This window comes from Centruroides vittatus, unplaced genomic scaffold (assembly GCF_030686945.1).
Source record: "Centruroides vittatus isolate TY-2023 unplaced genomic scaffold, ASM3068694v2 contig_799, whole genome shotgun sequence".
Taxonomy (NCBI): domain Eukaryota; kingdom Metazoa; phylum Arthropoda; class Arachnida; order Scorpiones; family Buthidae; genus Centruroides; species Centruroides vittatus.
The window spans coordinates 4,098,895-4,126,107 of NW_027122516.1; the positions used below are offsets into that span (position 1 = coordinate 4,098,895).

The following is a 27,213-nucleotide window of genomic DNA, read 5'->3' on the forward strand; positions in this document are numbered from 1 at the left end:
ATAAAGTGAAAAGTGAAAAATGAATAAAATTGTTCAAAAAGTGATTTACTGATATTTATAATTGTCATTGAAATTTCTTACCGATATACAGTAGTAGTTGGCGTGTTAACTTTCTCCTTCAAAATTCGAACTTTGAAAGGATTATACTGAAAACAAATAAATAAAATCAGGTAAGGAAGATTAAATATATATTAGTTTTGTTCCTAAATTTATATTTAGACCCATTGAAAATTTTATTAAAAATTATTATTTCAAAAAGACTTAAAAGTTGATTAATTATGCAACTAAAATTTCTTGAAATAATATTTAAAATTGTTATTTCTTATTCACTTTGTAGTATTATCCATTCTGCAAATTCCTTTTTCTTCAAATAATCATTTTAAAGTAAAATAAGAAATAAGTCAAAGTTTGCCAAATGGATAAGAATACGAAGTAATAATCATCATTTAAGTAAGACAATACAAAGACAATCTGTCGTTTGTTGGTATTTAATTTACAAAAAATACTCATTTAATAAATACTTTGAACGTTTTTAACACTTACAAAATGTCTTTGTCGAAAACAGAATGTTAGTAAATAGAAAAAGATATTTCAAATGTATTCAATTGCCAAGCAAGCATTAAAATAGCAGAATATCTTAGATAAGTACCTTTATTACTTAGGAATGCAAAAAGCAAGATTTTAACAAATTTAGCAAATTATCATTGTTGCTGTGACATCGCTGTATTTTCTTGAATAAAGAATAATCAATTATCCTTTAATGTGTTTCATAAGATTAATGTATCTTTTGTTTCCTTCCGTCCCTACATTTGAAGTGGGAATGCTTACTAAAATGTTAGACGTGATTGAACTTATTACTTATGTTCAATAATATAATTATTTACAAGGTCTTCCAACAGATTCTTCAGTGTTGGCAGAAATACTAATTAGAGATTAGAAATACACAATATTTAAGACCCCCCGCATCACCTCAATTTTCCAGTCTTATCTACATTATGTTGATGTTGTTCATTGCAAGTAAGGAACTAACAATTTTTAATGTTTTTACATACACTTTCATTAAATTCACTTTAAATGCAAAATTGTGCAGCACTCAACCTCTATTTTACATTTACACATTATCTACAGAGACCATAATTTAAGGTTTGGAATATATTATAAATTTAATACTCCACCAACAATAATCGCAAGTAATTCATTCCAGCCACAGATAAACATACAGCTACCAGCAAACTAATCTTCTAACATCTTTAGCTGATTTATTAGAAAACAAGAAATGGGCACGCCATTTTTTTTCATAATAAATTAGTATGGTGCATTTGTTGTTCCTGTGCTCTATCTTTTGAGTATTGTTTCTGTACATCATCTTTCCCTTTTGTAAGTTATCAGTAAAGCTTGTTACATTATTTAAAAAAACACAGATACATTCTACCAATTGCTCCTTCACCAAGTTTAAAAAATTGTTCATTCTCTATAGCTTGCCTCAGTGTTAGAACATTCCTTATATATGCTTTATATCTCCCATCCTTCCTACAATTTGCTCCAAGCATATGGTTATATCTAAATAACCATAGGTGCTTATATCAGATCATATAACCATAGGTGCAATATCAGATTAGACAAAAACATGTAAACAGAATCATCAAATTACTTTTAACAGAGATCACACCCATACAGATTTAGAAAAGAATATATACTGCATTGGAAGGATCTTACAATCTATCTGTCCCATTAACTAGCCCATATTTTATTCAGAAGATTATTGATACTGTAAAGTACTTATCTATTTCTACTGAAAACAAGTGAAAAAAAATGGACCGTTACTGCTGGTGAAACTATCGGTCGAAACTTACACATGTTAACCTAACAGGTACTTTACGCAGGTTCACGGTTAGAAAACCAGGCCTGGACTTGCAGGCTCCGAAAAAAATTAAAATATAAGTCGAGATCAATAAAGAACATAGCAAGTTTTAATATAAACTATTAAATAGCACTATATACAAGTAGTAAAATTCAAAACAACAATTTATTCAATAAAGACAAACAATTCTCAAAAACCAACAAAACTTGAGATAACTTATCTCCTAAATTCTACTATCTTTGAAATCCGACAAGGTCAATCAACTTATAACTATGTACAAAGAATCTTAACCAACTAGAACCTTATCCGTCACCTCTTATACTAGGAACCTTTTCTAGTCAAAACTCCTTTGAATCCAACTCTTTCAATCTCCAAGAATTCTCTTTCAATCTATTGCTCAGGAACTACTTCGATTCACCTCTATTATCAGCTCGGAATCTCTCTTCAAACGCTCTGGAAGCTCACCTCGTCCTCTCTCTCAAACATGGCTTGTTTTATGGTGTGAGGTGACGTCACAATGATTCTCTGGAACCACCCCCTCATTTACATACTTAACGTCTAACAATCTTTTTTCTTTCCCCTGGTCAGTGTTTTTCCTGACAATTTTGCTAAATCCTTTTACATAACTTTCTATTAAGATTTCTTACACGCTTGAGATGTCTTTGCTTAAAGTTTAGTGAGTCCTCAACATTAGTGCGTGTGGGGTCTCCCCCCCACTCTGCGGAACTTCCTTTGAACTTCCGAGTCAAGAAAGTGCAATTGAATGTTAGTTTTTTCCTACAGCGCTTCGTTGGGTCAGTGAGTTGGTTCTTCCTTTTTTTTGTTCGTTCGTTTTATTACTTTGGGTGAGTAAGGGAACCTTTGCCCTAACTAAACATAATCCCCAAAATAAAATAGAATTAAAGAAAATAAAAATAGAAATAAAAATACAGCTCGGACTCGGTTCCTTACAATACATGACTTAGTAAGTTAGGAATTTATGCATTATAAACTGTAAAAATTTAACCAATTGTATTGAAACCAGATAATCGGCCAAATTATCAAGCTATTATAAAGTTATGTTTATATAAAGTAATTTGTCTAGAGGTAAGCAGATAGGCTGCCATCTCATGATAATTTATTATATTTAAGAATTGGCCCAGAACAGGACTTAAACCTACAATTCCTGCTTACTGTGCAGACGCATTGGCAGTTATACAACCCTGACCTCTGTCCAATCTCTGCTTCCAGAACTATTAATTTAGATATAACCATATATGTCACTCGTAGTGCTAACTGGGGAAAACTTGCACCCATGGACCTCCTCCATACACTCAGTTAACTATCACTTTATCACTTTTACCCCAACATGGTGTATGTGTGAGTGTATGTATGTATATATGTACACACACACAAACACACCCAAACAAACACAAACTCCACTAACTTGGTTTTAAACCAGACAATCTGACAGATTATCAGGCTATAATACCAGTAAAACTAAGTTAATAATTAGATATGAAATACGGCCGCATACCTGTAGACAAATTACTTCATATCTGATTATTAACCTAGCCTTATTTACACCCCAATAATTTGGCAATCATTTGGTTTTAATTAAAAATAATCAGATTAGTGGAAATGTTTACATATAATCATCTATTATGAATTGAGTCTGTTCTAAATCATTTTTTCTACATTCTAAAATTCTGTTCCTGGTTAAAACATTTTGTAAATGTCAAAAATGTTTAAAGTATTTTATTAAATGTGTTTTTTCATAAATTAACACCAGCAAATTGACCAATTGTTTTCAAATTGGATGTATGCCATCATTGTTTTGCAATAATAATCATTATAGGTTCTCCAAATTTTTTTTTTTTTTACTTAGAGATAACTTCCTAGCTTCTGTTTTTTTTTCATTTAATACATTAAATACAGAAATATTTTTAAATTCCACAAGGCCAATTTCCTTTCTGCTTTAAGTCAAGATCCATTTACAAGAAAATGCCTTAATTGAAAAAAATAATACAAAAAAAAGAAACAAATTTTAAAAAATTCAAAATTCAAATTTATATTTTAGTATCTTTTTGGAGTTCAGAATCGTACACCTCAATAACTAAATTAATAAAACAATACATTACTAGAAAGTGTAATAAAGTTTGATTATTTATTTATAATTTTAAAACAAAGAAGAAACAAAACATCAGATTATAATTGGGTATAAACTTCCACAAATATTTTTTTCAGTATGGTGCATGAATCATCATTTGCTTTATTTTCTCCATTACCAAGATCATAAATTATCCTGGTAAGTTAGTACCATGTGAATCTAATCTGTACATATTTAATATTTTTTACAATTAAAAATATATTAATAAATATGAACTACACAGATAAAATTAAAATTTAAGAAATGGAATACTATAATATCCATAATAGTATCTAAAGAAATGAGAGTGCAAAAAGAACAAATGACCTCCTCTTTTCAATTTCTGCAATAAAAAAGCTAAAAAATTACTGATAGGGGAAAAAAGTATATAACATGTTTTAGCAAAGATTCCCAGGTGGTTCTGGGTATACTTCTTAAGTCGCAGCTATCGTCTCCTCCGTGAAACCATAACATGTTATAGTACACAATAATCATAATTAAAGTATACCAATTCAATACTAGGAAGATATTCAACAGTCCAAATTCAACCAAATTTAATATTGGGACATTTTAAGATGTGTAGAAGACATGTCTGTAAAAAATATTTTAAAAAATTAGCATCAAAACTCATTAAACTCACCATTATGGCATTTTCGATCATAATTTGTGTTATCCTTGATTGTGGAGATACTTTGAGGGTATGACGAAAAAATTTGGCAGCATTGAAAGACAATCACACTGCATATGAGAAGAATCAGTCAGCTACAGTCAATTACAGCCAGCTGTCAAACACTGTTCATTGCCTTCGTGTTTCACATTAAATAGTATCCTCAGCATTGCACAAAGTGCATCCATTTGTTGCTTGCAGTGCAGAAGTGCCTTAATGGTAAGTTTACATACAAATTATTTTTACTGAAATATCTTCTGTCTTCCTGAAATGTCATCATATCATATTTTGTTGTATTTGGACTGTTAAATATCTTTTTAGACAGCATTAAATAAAGGTATTTTAATTTCGATCACCTGGTACTTTCATTAACTTAGATATTAACATTTAATAACTTCATAATTGTCGTAAATTTCAACAATTATATATTAAAATGATTTGTATATGATACTTTTCTGCTGAGTCTTGCAAAGAATTTTCATTGAATAAACTGTTATATGATGATTTATCAATAGTAAAAAATTATTATTGTTACTTGATTTTAACACTTAAGTTGTTTTATGTGCATATTTGTGATTTAAAGACAATAATTTATTTTATAATAAAGTTTTATAAATTACCTAATCTTTATTTTCATATTAAAAGGTTTATCCAATTACAACCAATTTTTTATTTAATAAACAAATTGTTTTAAACTCAAATTAAAAGAATTTTACCTGAAACATTTCAAGTAATTCTTCTTTAGTTAACTCTAATCTTTCAAAAGGCTGTTTTTCTTTAACAATTTCTTTCATTATGCTTTCTATTGATGAATAATCAGAACTGGACACTCCTCCATCTTCTAAAAACATATCATAATAATAACCATTCTCAATTGGAGGACCATAGCATAAACAACCACCATATATTCTTTCCATTGCTTCTCCTAAAATATGTGCACTTGAATGCCAAAACACCTGTTGACCTGTTTTTAAATATTCAATATCAGATCAATTAAATCTAAAATCTTGTAAATTTAATGAATCTCTCTCAAAAACAATAAATAAGTGTAACCTTCTTCATTATCAAATCTCAAAATATTAAGGTTGCAGCTTTCTTCTAATGGTCTATCTAAATCCCAAAGGACTCCATTCACTTTGGATATGACAGCATTATCGGCTAATCCTTGGCTAAAGAAAACATGATTTTTTAAATAAAAAGAAAGTTAATCATTAATTTTCAAGTTTCTTTTTACAGTACCTGATTCCCTGAGCAACCTGATATGGGGTAGTCTTCCAAGATTCACCATTTATAACCTTACCATCTTGTAAAGTAATGGTGATGGGCTCGGATACTTTTGATGAAAGTTCCGCATCGTACTTGGTCTTAAATTTATTCCAAAGCTCAATTCTATTTTGAATGTAACTTGGCCATGGTTTTAACTGCAACAAAATAAAATTTGAATAAAGCATTTTAAATTTCTAGAGAAAGTGATGTTAAGTATTGTTGTTATGTTAAAAAGTATTTTATACAAATTTTTTTACTTTTAAATAAAATTTTAGATATCAAACTTATTGTGCCACAAATGACCTAAATATAATTATTTACATGGAAATATCATAGATTGTAGATGAACTTATTATGTAGAAAAAATTAAAATAAGTGTAAGTAAAAATGCCAAAATTGATCCAATCTGATTTTTGCATTTGACAGTAATATAGCTTTTAAGAAAATCAGTGAAATGAAAAATTTGGCAACATTTTGCAACTTTGGACATCAGAGTGCTTTTTTGTGTAAGTACTTGGAATGAAGTTTCTAAGAAAAGTGATTACGAGCTTGCTGCAGTGATCGTGTTTGTGTATTGATAAATAAATATGTTGGTTTTCATTATTTTTTGTGTTTTTAGTATACTATATTGATCAAAATGGTTATGCGGCCCAAGCTTGTTATTCTTTCAGTTATCTGGCCCGCTGTGCAAAAAGTTTGGTGACCCCTGGTCTAATGTTACAATACCTTTTCAAGTCAAAAATTGACGAATGGCAGTGCTCTTATGTGTAAAATTCAGTTTCAGAGACATTCCAAATCATCCAAATAATTTTCTCCAGTAACATTCTGGCCAAGTGTAGAGGGCGTTGAGTTGCATCGTGTAACGGCTGTTTCATCTGCTCCACTTCAACTTGAATTTCTAATTCTTTGGGACAGTTTCAAGTAAGTTCTTTAACAGCATCTTTTAGCTGAAGTACTTTGGTGTTTAGAACGGTTTGAATTTTGCCGATCTGCCCATTTTTTCGGGAGTTACTGCACTTTTTGTACAGTTGATCGGCGACCGTTATAACTGTCCGTTATAACGGTCATTTTTTGACTTAAATTAGATTTTTCGGTTATGGGACAATAAAGCCATGGAACCGGAAGTAACCCACACTCCATTAGGGGAGGAAGACACGACAGAACAACAAACTCAACAGACAACAAATTTCCAACAAACAAAGGAATCAGAAGAGACAACAGAGAACACTCTAATTAAGGAGGCAGCTTTCTTACTGGGAAAAATAATGGACTTGTGCCCAGAGCACACATACTCGAATATTAAGGTCAATCAAAGACATGAAATAAGGGAACATGCTACTAAATTGTACGGATACTTACATGAAATGCATGGAATAGTTCGGGAAATGCGGAAAACAAAATCACCTATGCGGAATGATAGCCACAAACCAACTTATAGTGACATAGTCAAACGAAATACTAGGCCAAGCAACACAACAAGGAATATACAACGATCGATAGATGAAAAGATTAATAGTGAAGGAACGGGAGGATCACACGCAGTGATATTATACCCCAAGGACCAAGAAGACGGCTCAACGGTGGACATGAGGAAACTCACAGACAAGATACAACAAACAATTGAACCACACAAGCTTAGAATAAAAATAAAAGCAGTCAGGAAAGTCGCTAACAATGGAATATGTATACGTGTGGGCAATAGGGAAGAGTGTGAAAAATTGGAAACGGAAATCCAGAACATACCAGAGATAAAACAAAAGATCCAATGTAAACGATCAGAGGGGAGAAGACCTCGAATTATACTTCTCAACGTCCCTCAATCAGTAGCTGATGAAAACATAATAACATGCATATACGACCAAAATGAGATCTGGAAGGAAATAACCAAAGAAGTATTTCAAGAAGAATGTAGAATCACGGCTACAATCACAAGAGGGAAAGTCAATGAAAACTGCAGACATGTGGTTATCACAACCTCCCCGAAAATCAGGAACTTCCTCATAACAGAAAAGAATATTTCAATTAGTTGGGTCACAGTAAGAGTGGACGATTTTATCCCTCTGTTGAGATGCTACAGATGCTGCAGAATAGGGCATATGGCGAAAACCTGCACAGGACAGCAACATTGCAGCCACTGTGGTAAAGAACACAAATTCGCCAACTGCGACAGACGCAAGGAACCACCTTGCTGTATAAACTGCCACAAAATAAACAAAGAATTGTCAAACAACAAGAAGCAGCCAACCAACCACGGAGCTTTCCATCCAGACTGCCCCGTAACTAGAAAAACAAAGGCAGCACAAATCAAAAAGATAGACTATGGCCTGTAATTCCTCACAAAGCATCACTCAGTCAACTCAAACTACACAGGCAATGCAAGCGAACAACAGTAATACCATCAAACTTCTCCAGATAAACCTACAGAGAAGTAGAGCAGCGAGCTCTCTTTTGATAAAAACCGCAAACGACCTGAACGTGGATATCATAACAATCCAAGAGCCATATACCATCAATAATAAAATAATCAGATTTCAAAACTGGAGAATTTTGACTAGTAACAAAAACACCAGGCCTAAAAGTGGCATCATAGTCCGAACAGACTCAACAGATATAGCTTTTGTCCCACATTTAAGTAATGAGAAAATCACTACAGCTATAATTAACCAAAAACAACCAATCTTTCTGATTGGTGTCTATTTTTCACCGTACGACGATGACGACGAATGTATGCAGGAATTAGCTGAAATTCTTTACCGGTTAAAAGGAAAAAACGTTATAGTTGCAGGTGATGTTAATGCGAAATCAGCAACATGGTACAACAAAAAGGAGGATAAGAGAGGGACCCTGCTTAACAACCTTATGGATGAGATGGACATGGTCTCGTCAAACATGTCAACAGAACCAACCTTCTATACAGGCTTCGCGGAGGGGTGGACCGATGTATTCATTAACACAACAAATTTAAGCCACATAATCTTAAACTGTGAAACGCAGCTGAGAACCTCCGCGAGCGACCACAGATACATCTTGACTTACCTCCAGTTAGACACCGTCACAAACTGCAACCAAACTACACTTCAAACCAGAATAAATTGGGACTTATTCAAACAAACCTTCGCAGAAATCTGGCGCACTTACCAATTCCCTCAGATAAAGACCAAACAAGACCTGGAAACATACGTGGAATTCATCACCAACACAATAAACAAAGCAAAAAGGATAGCAACAATCACAAGAAAAGAGAAATTCATCAATACGGTCTGGTGGACTAAAGAACTAACTAATAATAAAATGGAAATCAGAAAATTAAGAAAGCAAATACTCAAAAACAAAAATGAAAAGATCCAGGAGAGACTTAAAACAGAATACAATAAAAAACTCAAAAAATATAAAAAGAACATCAATAAACAACGCACGAGGGCATGGAGAAACTTCTGCAGCCAGGAGAATAAAAAAGACCCATGGGGAATACCCTTTCAAACTGTCTTTAAACGTAAGAAAAAAACGCATATCCCCGACATAACTGACAATAACCAAAATAAAATAGACATGGAAGATAACATACGGCAAATCCTAAACTATCACTTCCCAGACGACGACCAGCAGACAGACACGGCACTCCATAAGCAAATACGGGAATTATCAAATCTTCCCTCAACTGGGAGCAACGACAAACCTTTCACCTTCAGGGAAGTTCAGAGAGCCATCAGGACCATGGCAAATAGGAAATCACCAGGCTTGGATACTATTACGGCTGAAGCAATCAAGGCCATTCAAGAAGAAATCCCCTTAGCACTAGTCCATGTCTTCAACGAATGCCTAAGGATGAAAGTCTTTCCTACAGCTTGGAAACGAGCCAGCGTCAAATTTATCCCTAAAATGGAAAACCCTCAAAAACCTATGGATTACCGCCCAATAAGCCTGCTCCCTACAATGGGAAAGGTTTTAGATGGATTGCTCATAAACCGAATAAATTGGCACCTGCACAAGCACAACCTCAACAGTGATAAGCAGTTCGGCTTTAAGAAAGGAAAATCAACTACACAAGCAACATTAAAAGTTAAGGAATTCATCCTGAAGGCATGGGACAAAGGCCAACACGCCTTATTGGTGAAAATTGACTTCCAGAAGGCCTTTGATTTTCTCTGGTGGCCAATCGTATTAAAAACGCTTAACGACATCAATTGCCCCCTGAATCTCAAGAAATTAACACAGGACTATCTTACAGACCGCCAGGCAGGCTTTTTCACTAAAAACATAAACATCATAAAGCGGATAACTAGAGGATGCCCACAGGGCTCCAGGGCCGGGCCAGGTCTCTGGAACCTAACGTTCAACAGTATACTACAGGAAATCCCAGAAACATCTGACGTCAAAATTCAGGCATATGCAGATGATGTCCTCCTAATGGTCGCACACAGAAACTGTAACCGCCTAAGAGATGAGACCAACAGGTTATTAAAAATAATTGAAAACTGGAGCTTTAACAATAAACAGCCAATAAATCACCAGAAATGTCAGGCCATGGTTTGCACACGAAGAAATAAAGGCAGTCATCTCAAAAAGTCAGTAGGGGTTAAAATCGGTAACAAAAGCATCAAGAACGTAGAAAATCTTAAATACCTCGGAATCCACTTCGACAGATCACTCAACTGGAAAACTCACATTCAAGAAATTTGCAAAAAAAACAACAGAAAGAGCAAACCTCATACAGCATATCAGCAGGAACACCTGGGGTTTAAGCAGCAGACACACGAGAATGATCTACAAGGGAGCCATCGAGCCTGCGGTGCTGTACGGGGTCCAGACGTGGGGAGAGGCGATCCATAAGGTGCATAACAAGAGAAGACTGCTAGCAATACAAAGGAAAGCAGCAATTCGGATATGTCGAGCATATCGGACAGCACCGACCGATGCCTTGCTGGTTTTGGCGAAATTGAAGCCCATATACTTGAAAGCTACTGAAATAATCTGGCAGGGGAACCTAAAGAAAGAACATATTGGAGAAATGACAGATACAGAGATAAATAAAGCAATAAACAGAGGGCAACTTCCAAACGATAAACAGCTCATAGACCTAATTAAGAAGAACGATACAGAGGAAGTGGACAAGACAACAACAATAGAAAATCCAGCACAAATGGAGACATACAGAGTAAACACAGATTATGAAGAAAATCCTAGAAGTAATAAGAGCCTAAAGGTTTTCACTGATGGCTCGAAAACACTATCAGGAACGGGTAGCGGTATAATAATTAAAGATCCAAACAACCGAACATGTTACCAGGCAGCCATCCGGCTGGCAGACTTCTGTACAATAACACAAGCAGAAATGTATGCCATTGTAAAAGCTCTCGATCATATTCAACAAAACAACTATCAAGAGAAACAAATCGAAATCTTTTCAGACAGTAGGGCAACACTTCACATCCTACAAAATAAGAAAATTGCCACAAAAATTGCACAGGACCTTATTGCAATCTCCGAAAGCACCAGCAAGAATCACAATCTAAGCTATAATTGGATACCAGCCCACAAGGGCCACGTGGGAAACGAACAGGCAGACAAACTGGCCAAATGGGCAACCAAAACCAACACGACAAAGGGATATGCCAGAATTCCACTCACTGAAATAAGAAGCCAAATAAACAAAATCACGCAAAATCTCTGGCAACAGGAGTGGGATAGCTCCGAAACAGGACGCTATTGCTACAAATTCTTTCCAACAATCCAAGATAGACTTCAAAACAAACACTTCACCGTGAACTTTGGTGTGACACAGTGCTTAACAAGGCACGGAAACTTCGGGGAATATCTACACCGCTTCTGCATCAGGAAAAGCAACCTCTGTGACGTCGATGACAGCAAGAAGGACGATGTGCAGCATTACCTATTTGAGTGCACGAAATTCACGACAGAACGGGAGAACTTTCAAATGAAAACACTCTACGCAGGATTCAACTGGCCCCCGGACGAAAAAGACATTGTGGGTAATAAAACCCTCTTTAGTGCTCTCAACCAATACATCAAAGACACAAAAATTCTCATCAACCCGTACCGGCAAGCAGCAAACCAAACTTCTCTCAACGACACACAAAAAAGCAGCAATCATAATTACAGTGACGAAACAAGCGAGGAAGAAGACGCCGATCAAACATCCGAAGACGAAAACAAGTGATCTAGGCGCAAGATTCACATAATCTGTAGCTGACTGAGAAGACCATTGTAAATAATGTATATAAATGTAAATAGAGTATTACTGTTATTGTTTAAAAAAAAAAAAAAAATTGTTTTCTTGTTTCACACACTTTTACAATTCTTACTGTGCGAACCTTGATTTATTGTAAGGGACAAGTACTCCCATCAAAAGCAATTTTGTTTTGTATACTGATTACTTTTTCAAATGTATCTAAATGTGTTCTGCTTTTTAATTCAATAAAGGCCAGGCAGATGACCGTGGGGTCCCATGGGACCCTTTGGCAGCTTCTCTTCACACTCTCCTGTCTTGCTTTATTTCTTCTTCCCTCTTATTCCCTAACCTTCTTCCCTCTTCCTTCCTCTTCACACTCTAGGGCTAAGTCCTTTGATTCACAAGAAGGACAGCCCTCTCAACTCTTTTACCAAAGTAACATTCTGGCCATTTAGGTCAAATTCTTTGCACAATACCTTTGGAATTGTAAAATCAAATGAGCATGGTCTTAACACGCAATTTTTGAAAACAAAGCTTTTTAGGTGTGGGCTCATCTGATGACTTCTATACAGAACTTTGACATTTCATCAACCGGACATATTGGTAACACCAAGTCTCATCACCTATGACAATACTTTTGAGAAAATTTGAATTGCGGCAAGGCCATTTTCATATTGTCCTGAAAATGATGAATGCATGCCTGTTTTTAATCCTCAGTGAGTGAGTTGTGAAACAAATTGGAAAACAGACCTTACATTTGTTCAAGTGATTATGTAAAATTACATGAACAGAGTACTTTGACAATCCAAACTCCTCTGACAACATTCTACAGGTCATGTTCGGATCCTTTCCTAATATTTGTCAACTTTATCAATGTTACTCTCCATAGTCAAGGTCTTCAGGACCACTTTTTGGATTGTTTTCAATTGCCTCCCGGCCACCTTCGAATCAACGAAACCAGTCATAAACTTGCATTCGGCTTAGGCAATCATCCGCGTATACTTGTTTCAGTAACTTAAATGTTTCAGTAAAAGTTTCTTTAGTTTTATGCAGAACTTAATGTTGGCACGTTTCTCCATTACAATTTTCTGACAAGGGTCACAAAATAACCCTTACATTTCGCGCTTCACAGAGAATTGTTTTAAACCGATTCAAATCTAATTGCCCACAATTGATAACATTCAAAGTTTTGAATTTGACCGTAAATGCTAGTTGCATCATCTAGTTATATTTCTAGAGCAAAATTTTGGTTTTTTTTTTAGACAATCTGTGTATTATAATTTCAATAATAGAAGATGAAACAAAATATCAGATCATATTTGGGTATAATTTCCACAACTGTTTGTCAGTATGGTGCATAAATCATCATTCTATTTCATTTCATCTATTAGTGAATCTGTAAGTAATCAATATTAATCATAGTACAATCATTAATTTCATGCATCAATCTGAAGTTTAATTTCTATAATTAAAATTTTTTCATACATAAATATGTAGATATTACAGGGTATATCAAAATTTTGTTAATATTTAAAATGGAAAAAAATATTTATATTTTATTTACTTTTCTTTTGTGTGTTTATAACACTGGACATATTGAGACCTTACATAAATAATATTCCATATATGATAAATGTTTTGGACTTGAATGTTGAATTAATGTTTTCTTTCCACTTAAGTATCAATGTAATTTTGACATAACTTTTATTATTGAAACAGAATACATTTTTAGTTAGTTAAGATTATTTAACCAGGATATACAAATGTGTCCAAAACTTAAAGATAAATGACATCGTACAGTACATGAATAGGGAGAACTGTAGATGACAAATACAGCAAAAACTGTTACTCAACATTTAACACAGAGCAATACCCAACAACTAGGATTTTACAAGTCAAAGCAATTAAAGTAAACCTTTGGTGAAAAAGATACATACAACAGTTGGACACAGGTGGAGAATGAAAAATGTCTACCAATACTTAGGCAGAGAGACCAGTCAGTACGGAATATATCCTCCAACTGCAATAAAGCACAACATTGTGGTTGGCTAATCACCAATTGCTCACTGACTTTCTCTTCTGACTTTCTATCACCACTAGCAACTATGTTCATTCTTAAGTTTTGAACACATATAGGGTAGATGTACCAGTTTTGGCGAGTGTAGTACCAGTTCTGGCCAGAAAACAAATTTAACTTAAAAATATAAACACAAATGAAACAAACTTTTATTGTTAACTGTTCACACAGTTAACAATAAAAGTTTGTTTCATTGGACAGATTTGAATATGTGGTGATTATATTTTTAAGTTAAATTTGTTTTCTGGCCAAAACTGGTACATCTACCCTAGACCATCACCATAAATGGAAAAGCACAGCAATGGATAAACTCACTGAACACTGGAATTTAGCCACAGATTCATAACTGATCAAAGGGTTAATCATGTGAAATTTTCCAAGTTTTCTTCAAATATCTAACACTTAAATAAAAGCCAGTTTTCCACAGAAAGTCTTCCTGGAAGGCACCCCCATTAACAATAATCCTTCATGTTGCATTTCCTTATCCCAAATAACATAAAATGTAAAAATTTGCAACTGCTAAAACATGACGTATAAAAAAATTTTAAGCAGTGAAATTCAACATAAAATAATTTTTAATGTTCATCATTTTGGATAACTAAACATTTATAATAAGTAATAAGTAGCATAGCATAAGTAATGTATTGTACTCTGATAATTGTTGTAAATTTTTATCTTTAAAATTATATATACAAATCTCAAGATAATGTAAATGTATACTTTTTTGAATTAAGCATAATAAAAACATAATTTATGAATTATTAAATATATTTACAGTCAAATTAAAAACTTGTCTTCACACAGACAGCATCATTAACTAATGGTCATAAAATCAACTTTAAATTAAAGTGTTAAATCCCTGATAAATAAATAAAATGAAAATAATTAAAACAGAAAACTCTCATATTACTCCTCTACCTCTTGTCAAGTTACTTTATATCTAATTATTAAATTTGTTACTTTCCTGGCTGTTATATGTAATGGGGAAAGTATGGCAATTGTACAAAAACTGACACCCCACAATTTTTACATTTTTGAACTCAGGTAATGCAAAAAAGTTCAAGTAATGCAAAAAAGTTCAGGGTTTTTTCTGTATGTAATAGATTTTGGGGTGTATGTGTGTGGAGGGCATGATTTTCTTCACCTACTTTAAAGCTTAACTCCTGTGCTTTCTGTCAAAAATTTCTGAAATTTCGCAGGGAGGTTTGTGTATTATGGTATTAATGCTGTTAAATTTTGGTAGTTAAAGGTCAAGAGAACAAGAAGATAGAGTGGATCATGCGTCATATCTCAAGAGAAACCAGACATAATAGAGATTTTACTGGCTATTAGGACTTACAACTTTTTATAAAACCCATCCCTACCCTCAAAATTGTTTTTTGCCATTTTATAATGATTAAAAATATAAAAAGTTCTTTTTTATACAGATGGTATAACCCAATGTTACAAGGAAAGTTAAGCAACTCGTTGCTGGATTTTATTATTATAGCCCAGTAATACATTAGATTGAATGGTATTAATTAAAAATATAAATTCCATCATAAAGAAGTTTTCACAAGCTAATTTTTTAAATATGCTTAAAAACAGCTGGTTTTTTTTGCATTTTAAAAGTCAAGATTTTAGAATAGTTTGATTTAAAAAAAAAAAACTTTTATATCTACATGTCAAATGTAAAATAACTAAATATTAATTCTAGTAAAATAATTTATTGATACAAACCTCGGATTTTGAACTTTGCTCGAGTACATTTTTCTGTAACAATAAATTTCATATTAATTTACTGTTCATTTAATCAGAAATATAAAATTAGATAGATATAATTGTTATTTTTTATTACCTCATTCTTCTTAGCTTTTGCAGATTTTGCATTGCAAATCTAAATGAAAAAATCATAATAATAATAAAATATTTAATTTTAGCATTATAACTTTTAATAAATAAAATATAGTAAAATTCAGTCCTACACTTTAAGCGATTATAAGTTTTTATAATTACAGTTTGCAAAATTAAGACAGAAAGCAAAAGTATTTCTCTAAATCTACCTTTCATAAAAAAAATTTGGTAAAATTATTAGCGAGGTTGAGGCCAAAGTTTTAAATGCAAAAACGTGTACGTCAGACGTTCAGCGCTGCTTTCCTGTAAGCCTAGAAGTTTGACAATGGTGTTTGGAAAGTCAGTGGAATCATGCTCGACATTCCAAATGCTATTGTCAGATTTCTAGGCTTACAGGAAAGTGGCACTGAACATCTTACATACACGTTTTCGCATTTAAAACTTCAGCCTCAACCTTGCTATTATTATAAACCATGCCGTTAAAGTCCAAAAAATTTATATTAATTCCTGATTTAATGTATAGAATGAAAAATACAGTATAAAGTCTCTAAGTCTCATCAGTTAAATATTTCTAATGCACGGATTTGTTCATCTCACACAGATAAATAGAAGAATAAAATTAATACACAAAAACATGATCTATTCATACACAATTTTTTACAACTTGATTATATCTATGCTATTAACATGTACAAACTACAAAGTCTGTCTGGAAAGTTCACAGTCTTTAAATTATGCACTAAGTGATAATTGAATCTGAGTGCAGCCTGCACAGCTCTCTAGCGGAAAGTTTTATGTTCTATCTGCCGAAAACAGTTTGTTCTATCTTCATTTGTTGTGTTATGTTCATTTCTGTAAAACACATGTTGATTGCATTTCGGGAAGCATTCTTTTCATGGCAGAAATGCTAAATTTGATGCATAGAAATAGAGGGGACTTTTTCAAAGGAGACAAAACTGACTGGTTGCTAGGTAAATGCAAACAACTTCCATTTACAAAGTTTGCAAACTTTCCAAACAGACCTCATATGTGAAAGATGTGGTCTAACCAAATATAGTACCAGCATAGGAATGTACAAAACACACATGCAAATATGCTAAACAAAATGTTAGGTTATTTATTGGGCTGTTATAAGAACACCACACCATGTTATAAGAAAAATGAATGTTCCTAAACATGATTTATATAATTTTCTACCTGCTCTAAATTTAATAATTTGTATCTATCTTTTCACTTTAGAAGTCAGCACTTCGAATAGCATTACTATAACCTGTGATTTATTAAAAAGGTTTATTAATTATTGTATATACAGTCAAAAAGACCAATACCACATAGTGTGAATGATTTGCTTGTGACCAATATCCAGTATTTACCATTCCCACTCCCTGTTGGTATATTATGTCAAACCAAAGCGAACAAATAGGTAATTGTTCAGCAAGCAGTAAATACTGAACATGTGGAGCCACCTTAAGATAATCTACAGGTATCCTTTGCTTAACATGAGATTTGATTAGAGCACAAAATTAATTGCAGCAATCCTTTTATATACATGGCAGAAGTTTTAATTTGTGCAGCTTTAGCAGACATCTTTACTTAACATAGGTACCACATTTTGTTAACGCAATTTTGATATATGCTGTAGGATATCGAGGGATCATTAATCAAGGGAAACCTATATTTGCTTATTTACACATCATAAGGAAGCTCTAACTTCCAAAACAACAAAAAAAAAAATAATAAAAACAAGTAATTTAAACAAGAGAAACAAAATAAGGAACAGAACAAACAAACAAGTGCTTTCATATTTGTCTGTATTTAAATGTCATCAAATTTGCTGAGTCAATTACTGCAGTGATACTTTGTAATCATTACAATAAATATTTTAAGATATAGTGCATTAATGTAATGGAGTTTTAAATTAAACAAAATATATAGTTATTGATAATTGCAATCTTATGCAGAAATCTGCAATTCTAATTAATCATTTTGTTTAGAAAATGTAGCTTAAGCAACATCAAAGTCTATAGATTACATTTATTTAGATGCTAAATAAAATTTTCAAAATAATTACATAAAACTTCCAATAAAAATATCTGTGTGACAAATTTGTTTCTTTTATTACTTTATAAAAAATATGTTATGACCAATACTTCCTTATAATCAGAAAGTATTTAAGAGAGATCTCTCTCATTACTATTGATTTTGATAGAGAATTCATAAAAAAGCTTCCAATTTATTAAGCATAAATTAAGCAATTAAAATTTTTTTACTTCTATACCAATAACCGAAGAACCAAAATAGCAAGGTTGAGGCCGAAGTTTTAAACGCAAAAACGTGTACGTCGGACGTTCAGTGCCACTTTCCTGTATGCCTAGAAGTTTGACAATGGCGTTTGGAATGTTGAGCATGATTCCTCTGACTTTCCAAATGCCATTGCCAAACTTCTAGGCTTACAGGAAAACGGCGTCGAACATCCACGTACACATTTTTGCATTTAAAACTTCAGCCTCAACCTCGCTAATATCTTCCCACATTATGCAGCTGAAGGCAAAATACGCCAAAAGCTTTTGTCAGCAAAAAATGCTAGACATTAACCTGCGATTTATATTTAATGCTTCATCACAGGCATAATATCTTTTGGAGGCATTTTAAATGCTAAAAATAAGTTTAAGAAAGCATTTGTTACCAGCAAAGCTTACTTGAAGTGTGTAAATGTTGAGTAATATAACCAAAAACAGTTATAATTGATCTACTTGTGATGATTGCCGATTGTTGTTTAGGACTGTGAACGTGTAGTCTGTTCACTTTAACTTCATGCTAGCTTCCACAAGAAATACTTTGCAAAAAACAATGATCTCTGGAACTACACTGCTGTTGCTTCTACAATGAGACAGGTAACATGGAGAAATACATTTTGTAATGTAGAGCATGAGGTGTCACTTTACTGCTTTATTTTATGCACAAAGTTACAGCAAATAGGTTATAGGATGTCACTGACTGTAAGAATGCATTTGTATTTTAAACAAGTAAAAATTATGTCTTTAAATCAAGAAAATACAAGACATTTGTTATACATAAACTTATGTTAATTTAGAATTTTAAGCATTACAGATATCCCTCAATTAACATGGTTAATTAATCCCTTGATGCTACTATGTATATGAAAATCACATTGATCAAATACAGAGGTACCTTGGAACTCAACCAAACAAATTTTTGGTTAATAACAAATATTTTTGTAGATTTTCATCCAGTGGCAATAATTATAATTAATTATTTGAAGACCTAGTCCTTCCGAAAAAAGGAACCACCATTTATTAACTCTGTGTTCCAGACTATACAGAAAGGTCAGTTGCCAAGAATGTATAGTCTGGAACACAGAACTAATAAATGGTGGTTCTTTTTTGGGAAGGACTAGGTCTTCAAATAATCAGACAAATATTTTTATTTTAACTTCTTCAGTAATTAAATGAATTTCAGCCTTCACAAATAATATAAATTTACTAAATATGATTGTGTAAGTGAAAGGAAAGTAATATTAAAAAATCCTGATGACTCATTATATATCAAAGAAAGATATGCAAAGTGTCGTCCAATCTGATAACAAATGGAAAGTTTGGCTTATCTTAAACATAGAAATTATTGGACTGAATGGAACATTAAATTAATAATTTTACTCTTCTAATTAGGCCTATATAAATTATTAAAAATACATATCCATGTTGACAACTAGATGGGCAAAGTAGCAAAGACATCAGCCTGCTGCTCTGGGAGATTCAAGATTGAATCCGGGTAAGAAATCCATGGAACTCTTCCATGGACAATGAGTGTCCTGGATAAGTTGGCCTCATTCCTCACCTATTGACCATCCCTACTATAGTTTCTCAAACAGGATTCCGGGATCCCGTTTGAGAAATGTTGAATGGTCAAACAGGCCACTAAAAGCAACGCAACTCCCAACGGCATGTGACCCAGAAGCTGGAAGATATTTGGCAAAGGGTCACATAGTAATACGGTTCCGATAAGATTCCAACTGCCTCGTTGGAAGGTGTAATCGTGCTAATTACTCACATCCTGAAATAAGATCAGTCTGATGCAATCTTTATGTACAAACTGCAATGAAACTTTTCTTCAGAATTAGGTAATTATAACAAAAACACCCTGAAAATTCAAGAAACTTCTCATTGAGAATAATTAACATAGATTTTTACCTCTTACTTAAGAATTTTACAAATTATTAATTAATTAACATATCAATCATCAATAAAAAGCAAAGTATTAATTAATTAGTTATATAGTTAATTAGGAAGACGAATCTAATTAATAAATATTGGAAAATTAGTGAGAGAAAAGAGATTTTCAATTGAACTAAGCCTCCATCAACCAACCATTCTGGCTCCTTTATAACAATAATAATTGACTTCTTTGATTAATAGAAAGGCAGAGCGAGTGTAAAATAACATCTTTTTTTAATATAAAGAAAGTAAATTTAAAATCGTAATAGTCCTGCCTTTGCTTTGGTCTCCATGTTGATTTTCCCTAATTCGTCCACGAGTTCTTCGGCCATTGTCGTCTGCCTAACAAGTCCCGCACTCGATAAATATTTTTAAAATATAAACAGGAATTTTCTCTGTGATAAATAATTTTACTTTCGTTTTAAATTTTAAACAAGTTTCGTTTTAGAAATTTTTTAAAATCTGATTGGTTAGATTTTTATTTTATTTGACAATTTGACGTCATATTTTCCGGCTGATGCAATTGCCGCAATGTTTTTCACAATTTTTCTTTATAACTTCCATTTTTTTAAATATAAATAACAGTTTAATTTAATTCATTTTAATTTTAATATTAATATATGTGATTTAGATTAAAATTTTTAAATTTTACTTTGAATAATGTCATAAATTTAGTTTTTAAATTACACCTATCCCTCGATTTACACGGAAGATAGGTTTCTGAGAAGACGGCCGGATGGCCGAGCGGTAAAGGTGGCAGCCTACCGCTCTGGGGACCCGGGATCGAATCCGAACGGGTCGAATAATCCCCAGGAATTTTTCGGGGATGGTTCGTTCGGATATGTCGGGCCCCGTCCCTCACCACCCGGTCGCCCCATTGTGGGCCTGGCCGAACCCATAATGGGCCTACTAAAAGAGGCCCTCTTAGTGCCCACAGGGCGGAAAGAGTTAAAAAAAAAAAAAGGTTTCTGAGAAAAACGTGTAAATCGAATTTGTATCTTTTTGAATGTAAAACCGTGTAAATCGAAAAGTATGCAAAAAACGCATAATTTTGTTGTTTATTAATTATGAATTTTTTCAATTTTTTAAAAGTACATAAATCAAACAAAAATATCGAAAAACAAAAAAATATATTCTTTTATTAAATAAATACGAAGTACAAAGGAACAAAAAATAAAATCTGAAAGATTCATAAAAATGTAAATGTAATGTAATTGTGTAATGCAATGTAATGTAAAAAATGTAATTAAAAATAATGTAATCGTTTGTTACTTATAAATATGAAAAATTAAAATTTTCTGGTTTAAAACTATGTGCAATGAATGCAACTTCATGCGTATGGGGAGTACCCTACATCGGTTTATCGGTTACTATTTGACAGATTGAAATAAAACTGTCACCTAGTATTTTAAATATCAACTATAACATGTAATTAAGGTGGATTGGAATATAGATGTAGATTAGAGTTGAAAATTGTTCCTTTTGATCATAGCCAGTTTATTTTCTACATTTATTTTTTAAACCGTGTAAAAGCGAAAACGTGTAAAAGAAGTACCGTGTAAAACGAGGGATAGGTGTATTTTTTATTTACGGTAATAATCTTTAATTGTCGATTTATATTTTTGTAATTTACGGAAAGAAAACGGATTTATTATATTATATAGATAATAATAATAATTGAGTTCTAACAAGTATTTATATATTTAAAACATATAAATGAAAATATTTTAATTCGCCAGGGGGCGAGTATCAACTTAAAGCGGGCTGGCCACGTAGGCCTGAATAGGGGTTAGTTACTTTTAAAAAACCTCCCGGAAGGCATTATTTCCCGCGTCATAAACGCATACAACTACTATTACGTGACAATTACGTCACACTTTACATACAAGACAAAGTGGAGCAGTCGCCACTAGAGGGCGCCTTTACAACCATGACTTATCATGGTTAAACTTATTTTCACCCAAGAAGCTTTCGGCAGAGGTCAACCAGAGTGGCAAGTGCTGGATATTTACTCACCCAATCGAGTACGTCTAATAATTGTCTACTACCCCGCAAGCTAACGATAAAGATCTTAACCTTCTATTCAGCCTTACTACCTCCTCCGACATCATCATCGCAGGAGACTTCAATGCTCATCACGTAATGTGGGGTAACAAGATCTGACTCCAGAGGAAAATTATTAGCAGACATCATTCAAAGATCCAACATGATTTTACTCAACGACGGCCAATTCACCCACTATAATACTAAGGGCGCAAATACAGCCATGGATCTTACTCTAGCCTCAAGCAACATTACCAGTTCTGCCAATTGGACCCCCTCAACATTGATCACGATAGTAAACTTAGAGACATCATGTTGGAGTTCCAAACCAGTTACTCGACCAACTCCAAGAACCCTCTCTCTCCGATTCTGGACTTCCCGCAATTCATGCAAGATCTCAATAACCTGGCTTCCAACACTGATTGGTCGTACGATCAACTACAACAACAACTTACTTTTTTATACCAAAAGAACTCCCGTCTTCAACGTAGTTCCAACAAAAAGAACCCTCCTTGGTGAAATACTTCATGCCAACAAGCCCTAGCCAAGAACGTAGAGCAAAGTTCAAGTTCACTCATAACATGAATAAAGAAAACTGGATTTTTCTCAAGCAAGCCACCGCAAATCTTCAATATATTATCAAGGAACAAAAACGCCTCTTGTGGGCAAAGCAGGTATACAACCCCCAGTTCAAGAACAATATTTGGAAACTATTACAAAAAATCCGTCAATACTCTCTCATCGCCTCGAATCTCTATCTAACCTCTAATAATGGTCATGTGATAGTGGATGCTACAGATCAAGCCACTATAACATACCCAACAATGACGCTTCCTCACTATTCGCTTGCCTATCCAGAGTCAGCTCAACGTCAAAGTACACAACACCCCCTTCCTACTTCCTGAGCTAACTGACGCCATACGACGAGGAAGAGATTCCACCCCCGGTCAAGACAAGATTAGCATGAAAATCATCACTCTCCTGGCACCTCCAGCAAAACTTCAACTGTTAAATGTCTATAACCGCATATGGAACAAAGGCATCATTCCTCCCGCCCTAAACAAAACTGTCATCATCCCCACCGGTAAATTTGGCAATCTTTGCCAAATTTACCGATATCCTTCCATGATATCTAATTATCTCCCAATTGCCTTGACCTCCCACATCAGCAAAATAATGGAACGCATGATTTGGCGCAGATGGATGAAATTAGCCCACACCAATTCCTGGTTTAACCCTAAACACGCGGGAGGTCTTCCCAACAAAGGGTGCAGAGAAATCCTCACCCACATGTTCATGCATATCCATAATCTCCACAATCACAGATGCTTCATTGATATTGTTGATTATCCGATGGATCTAAGTCCACGGATGTAATAAGGATGTATGTTAAGGACTCAAGTAATGACCAATTACACGTGCACGAATTTGGCGAAACAACAGTAATTTATTCTAACAGTACAATAACCGCGAGATGCTTCCTAACCCTCAAGTTTACACGATACACGACTTAAAACTAACGAAATTTACAATACTCTATATACATATATACATACACATTTTCCTTCTATACAATAATTGCATATATTAGCCTTCGACGAATCACGGTATTATGTTAAGTAAATGCAACACGATCTCGAGTTCCAAGCGTTCCTTTTCTTTACGTTAATTCACAAAACTAATAGTTCTTTCCGATACCTGAACGTAATTTACGTCACCAGAAGTACGTCCCTCGTTGATACTTCTCAATTACACTACGATGGAAACGGATTGTGCTTCCCGACTGAAAGTGGTCGCCCTTTCTAGACTCCTGTTCTCCCGGTCTAACTCCGACGTCCTTGCTGACCCTTCCTCGGCAACCTTCCTCGACGAATCCAAAAGCAGCCAAAAAGTGTCCTCAATCGTGAGAGTCCCTCAATTTATATTTCCCGCTCTCCGGAAGTCCGCTTCACTTATTGTCCCACTCTGGACCAATCAGAAAGCTTCTCACGTATCCTAAGGTGACATCATAAGAAAATTCCACGCGACACGGTACAAACCAAGAAAACCCGATACATACAAAAAGGAAACCGAGAAAATAATTAATAATAATAATAATAACAATAATACATAGTTGCGTAGCACTACATATCTCCCCCCCAAGCGACTCACTTCCCGTAGTGCAAACTACGGAAATCAATTTTGCGTTCACGTAGGTTATAAGGTTTCTTACGCACCTCAAGGTCAGTGCACTTCTGCACACCACTTGTGTCAACACCTTGCGTGTTAGTGACCACCCCACGTCTCCTCACCAACCGATCATCCAGGACTTCATCATCATCCTCCAGTACAATTCCTCTATCCTCCCTCTTTTTTTTCTTATTACAAATCGGATAGCCATAGCAAGGTTTTAGGCGATCGACATGGACAGTCTCCTGATCCTTCATATTGCAACCCTCCACACGATACGTAGTTGGGTTTATCACCTTGGTGATCCGAAAGGGTCCTTTATAATTATAAGAAAACTTATTCCCTTTAACACCTTTCTTTCTCACCCAAACCCTCTGCCCTTCCGAAAAACTTACTAATGTTCTCCCTTTGCTTCGATAATCCCTTCCTTTCTTGTTGTAATTTCGCGCATGGATACTCGCATTTTCCCGTAATGCACGGAGTTTCGTGACCAGGAATGCCCTACGCTCATCGGTAGACATATCATCAGGCAGGTATTCGATATTAGGGGTACGGGGATCAACACCATACAAGAGGAAGGCAGGTGACTCATTTATGGCAGTGTGGTGCGAATTGTTATAGGCAAAACATGCAGAAGGTATCATTTCATCCCATTCGACTCTCCCATCGTCAGAGGATTTAGTTATCATTTCGACTAACGATCTGTTCACCCGTTCGCACGTGCCATTCGCACAAGGTCGATAAGCGGTAGTAATGTTCCTCCTAATTCCTAACCACTTGCAACAGTCCGAGAATAAAGATGATAGAAAGTTGGTACCTCTATCGGAAATAATTACTTCTGGGGCACCGTACCTACAAACGATTTCATTAAATATTGTATTACTCACAGACCATGCAGTTTGGTCCTTCAAAGGGTGTGCTTCGACGAAACGAGTGAAAATATCTACTATTACAAGGATGAATCGGTTACCGCTGCTCGATGTGCGGATAGGTCCTACTATATCCACAGCAATCTTTTGGAAAGGTGCCTCAGCCGTCTCGTTTTCTTGGAAAGGAGCCTTTCCTTTGTGTACATTATGCCTCTGGCACCTTTCACACGTCTTAATGACACCTTCGACCTTCTCCCTCAAATTCCGAATATAATAGTGTTTCTCAATGTTAATTATAGTTTTTCGCACGCCCCAATGCCCCGACAGATTGTTTTCGTGAACAGCCTTAATCACTTCCCTAGCAAGATCCTCCCCTACGCATAATTGGCTAACATACTTGTCACGGGACTTCAAGAGGCTTCTTCTATACAGGCATTCGCTTATTACTACATACTGGTGCATATAGCTCCCAATATTTCTATTCCCGGGGCTTCTCAGTAAATCCCTTTTTATGGGGCCAAAAGTTTCATCGCGATCCTGTGATAAACCAATCTCGTATCTATTAGGGATTACAGCCCTTGTAGATTCAACATCGAAGTGATGAACCCCGTTAACGTTCCTCGAAAGGAAGTCCGCTACTTTATTGTCAACGCCTTTCACATGTTGGACTTCTATATGGTAGTCCATAATCTCCATTATCCAACGAGTCAGACGCTTGCTCCCATTTTGAATGTTGCTAAGGAACACAAGGGGTTTATGGTCAGAGAGTATTATCGTTTTTTGGCCTAGAATTAAAAATTTGAAGTGTCTTAAGGCTAAAACAATTGCTAGACATTCTTTCTCAATTGTGGAATAATTGATTTCTGCCCCTTGAAATCTCCTACTAAAATAGCCTATCGGAGCCAGTCCCTTTTCGTGCCGTTGTTCGAGCACCGCAGCTGCCGCGTTGTCAGATGCGTCAGTGTGCAAATAGAATGGTCTATCAAAATCCGGGTGAGCTAGAATTGGTGGGCTTGCTATTGCCTCTTTTAACTTTTCAAAACCTCTCTGACATTCTGGGCTCCATAAAAATCTCTTCCCTTTCTTGGTGAGTTCTGTTAATGGAGCAGCGATATCGGAAAACGACGGGATAAAATTCCGAAAAAATCCAACCACACCGAGAAAACTGCGGACCTCTTTTACACTACGAGGTGTTTCCACTTTCTTGATCGACTCAACATTGTTGGGATCAGGTCGCACACCCTCGCTATTAATAATATGTCCTAAATATCTCACCTCCTTTGCTAATATTTGGCATTTACTCGGATTTAATTTTAGGCCCTCATCCCTTAATGTACTAATTACTCGATCGACAAGCTCAAGATGATCCTCCAAACTTTGTGAAAATAATACAATATCATCTTGAAACACAAAGCAGCTATTTCCGACAAATTTTGCTAAGATCTTCGTCATAATGTATTGGAAAAACCTCCCACTATTCTTCCCACCCTGAGGCATCCTACAAAGTTGGTATTTTCCCCATGGTGTGGAGAACGCAAATATGTGTCTTACCTTGGGATCTAGAGGAATCTGGAAATACCCTGCTTTTAAGTCCAATACCGAGAAATATCTGTTCCCATTAAGTTGGGATAAGATGTCGTCTATTCGAGCCATCGGGAATATTTGGGGTTCTGTTATATCATTAATTTTTCGCAGGTCCAAAGTGATACGAATCTCACCAGAGCTTTTAGGAACAACATGTATAGGAGAGTTCCACTCCGATGAGCTCTCCTCACATATACCTGCTTTTATCAGCTCACTAACTTGCTTCTTAAGGCCAGGTAAGTAACTGTACGGAATTCGGTACTGTCTAACGTTGACCGGACGTTCCGACGT

The 27,213-nt window shown here is 34.7% G+C and overlaps 1 protein-coding gene across 2 annotated transcripts in view; it reads right to left on the minus strand.

Annotated features, from left to right (window-relative positions):
• Nucleotides 1-20,763, minus strand: part of ThrRS (threonine--tRNA ligase) — a 31,951-nt gene extending 11,188 nt beyond the window's left edge. The window contains exons 1-7 of one of the 2 annotated variants that reach the window (XM_067278333.1): nt 20,533-20,763; nt 16,027-16,065; nt 15,909-15,941; nt 5,896-6,077; nt 5,710-5,825; nt 5,373-5,620; nt 82-146 (exon numbers count right to left, since the gene is read on the minus strand). In XM_067278333.1, the coding sequence (XP_067134434.1) occupies nt 82-146; nt 5,373-5,620; nt 5,710-5,825; nt 5,896-6,077; nt 15,909-15,941; nt 16,027-16,065; nt 20,533-20,589 (740 nt within the window). In that variant the 5' untranslated portion in view covers nt 20,590-20,763. Of the gene's footprint in view, nt 1-81; nt 147-5,372; nt 5,621-5,709; nt 5,826-5,895; nt 6,078-15,908; nt 15,942-16,026; nt 16,066-20,410 lie in introns of both variants that reach the window. The other variant, XM_067278332.1, reaches the window with a different exon arrangement.
• Nucleotides 20,764-27,213: the final 6,450 nt, after the last annotated feature.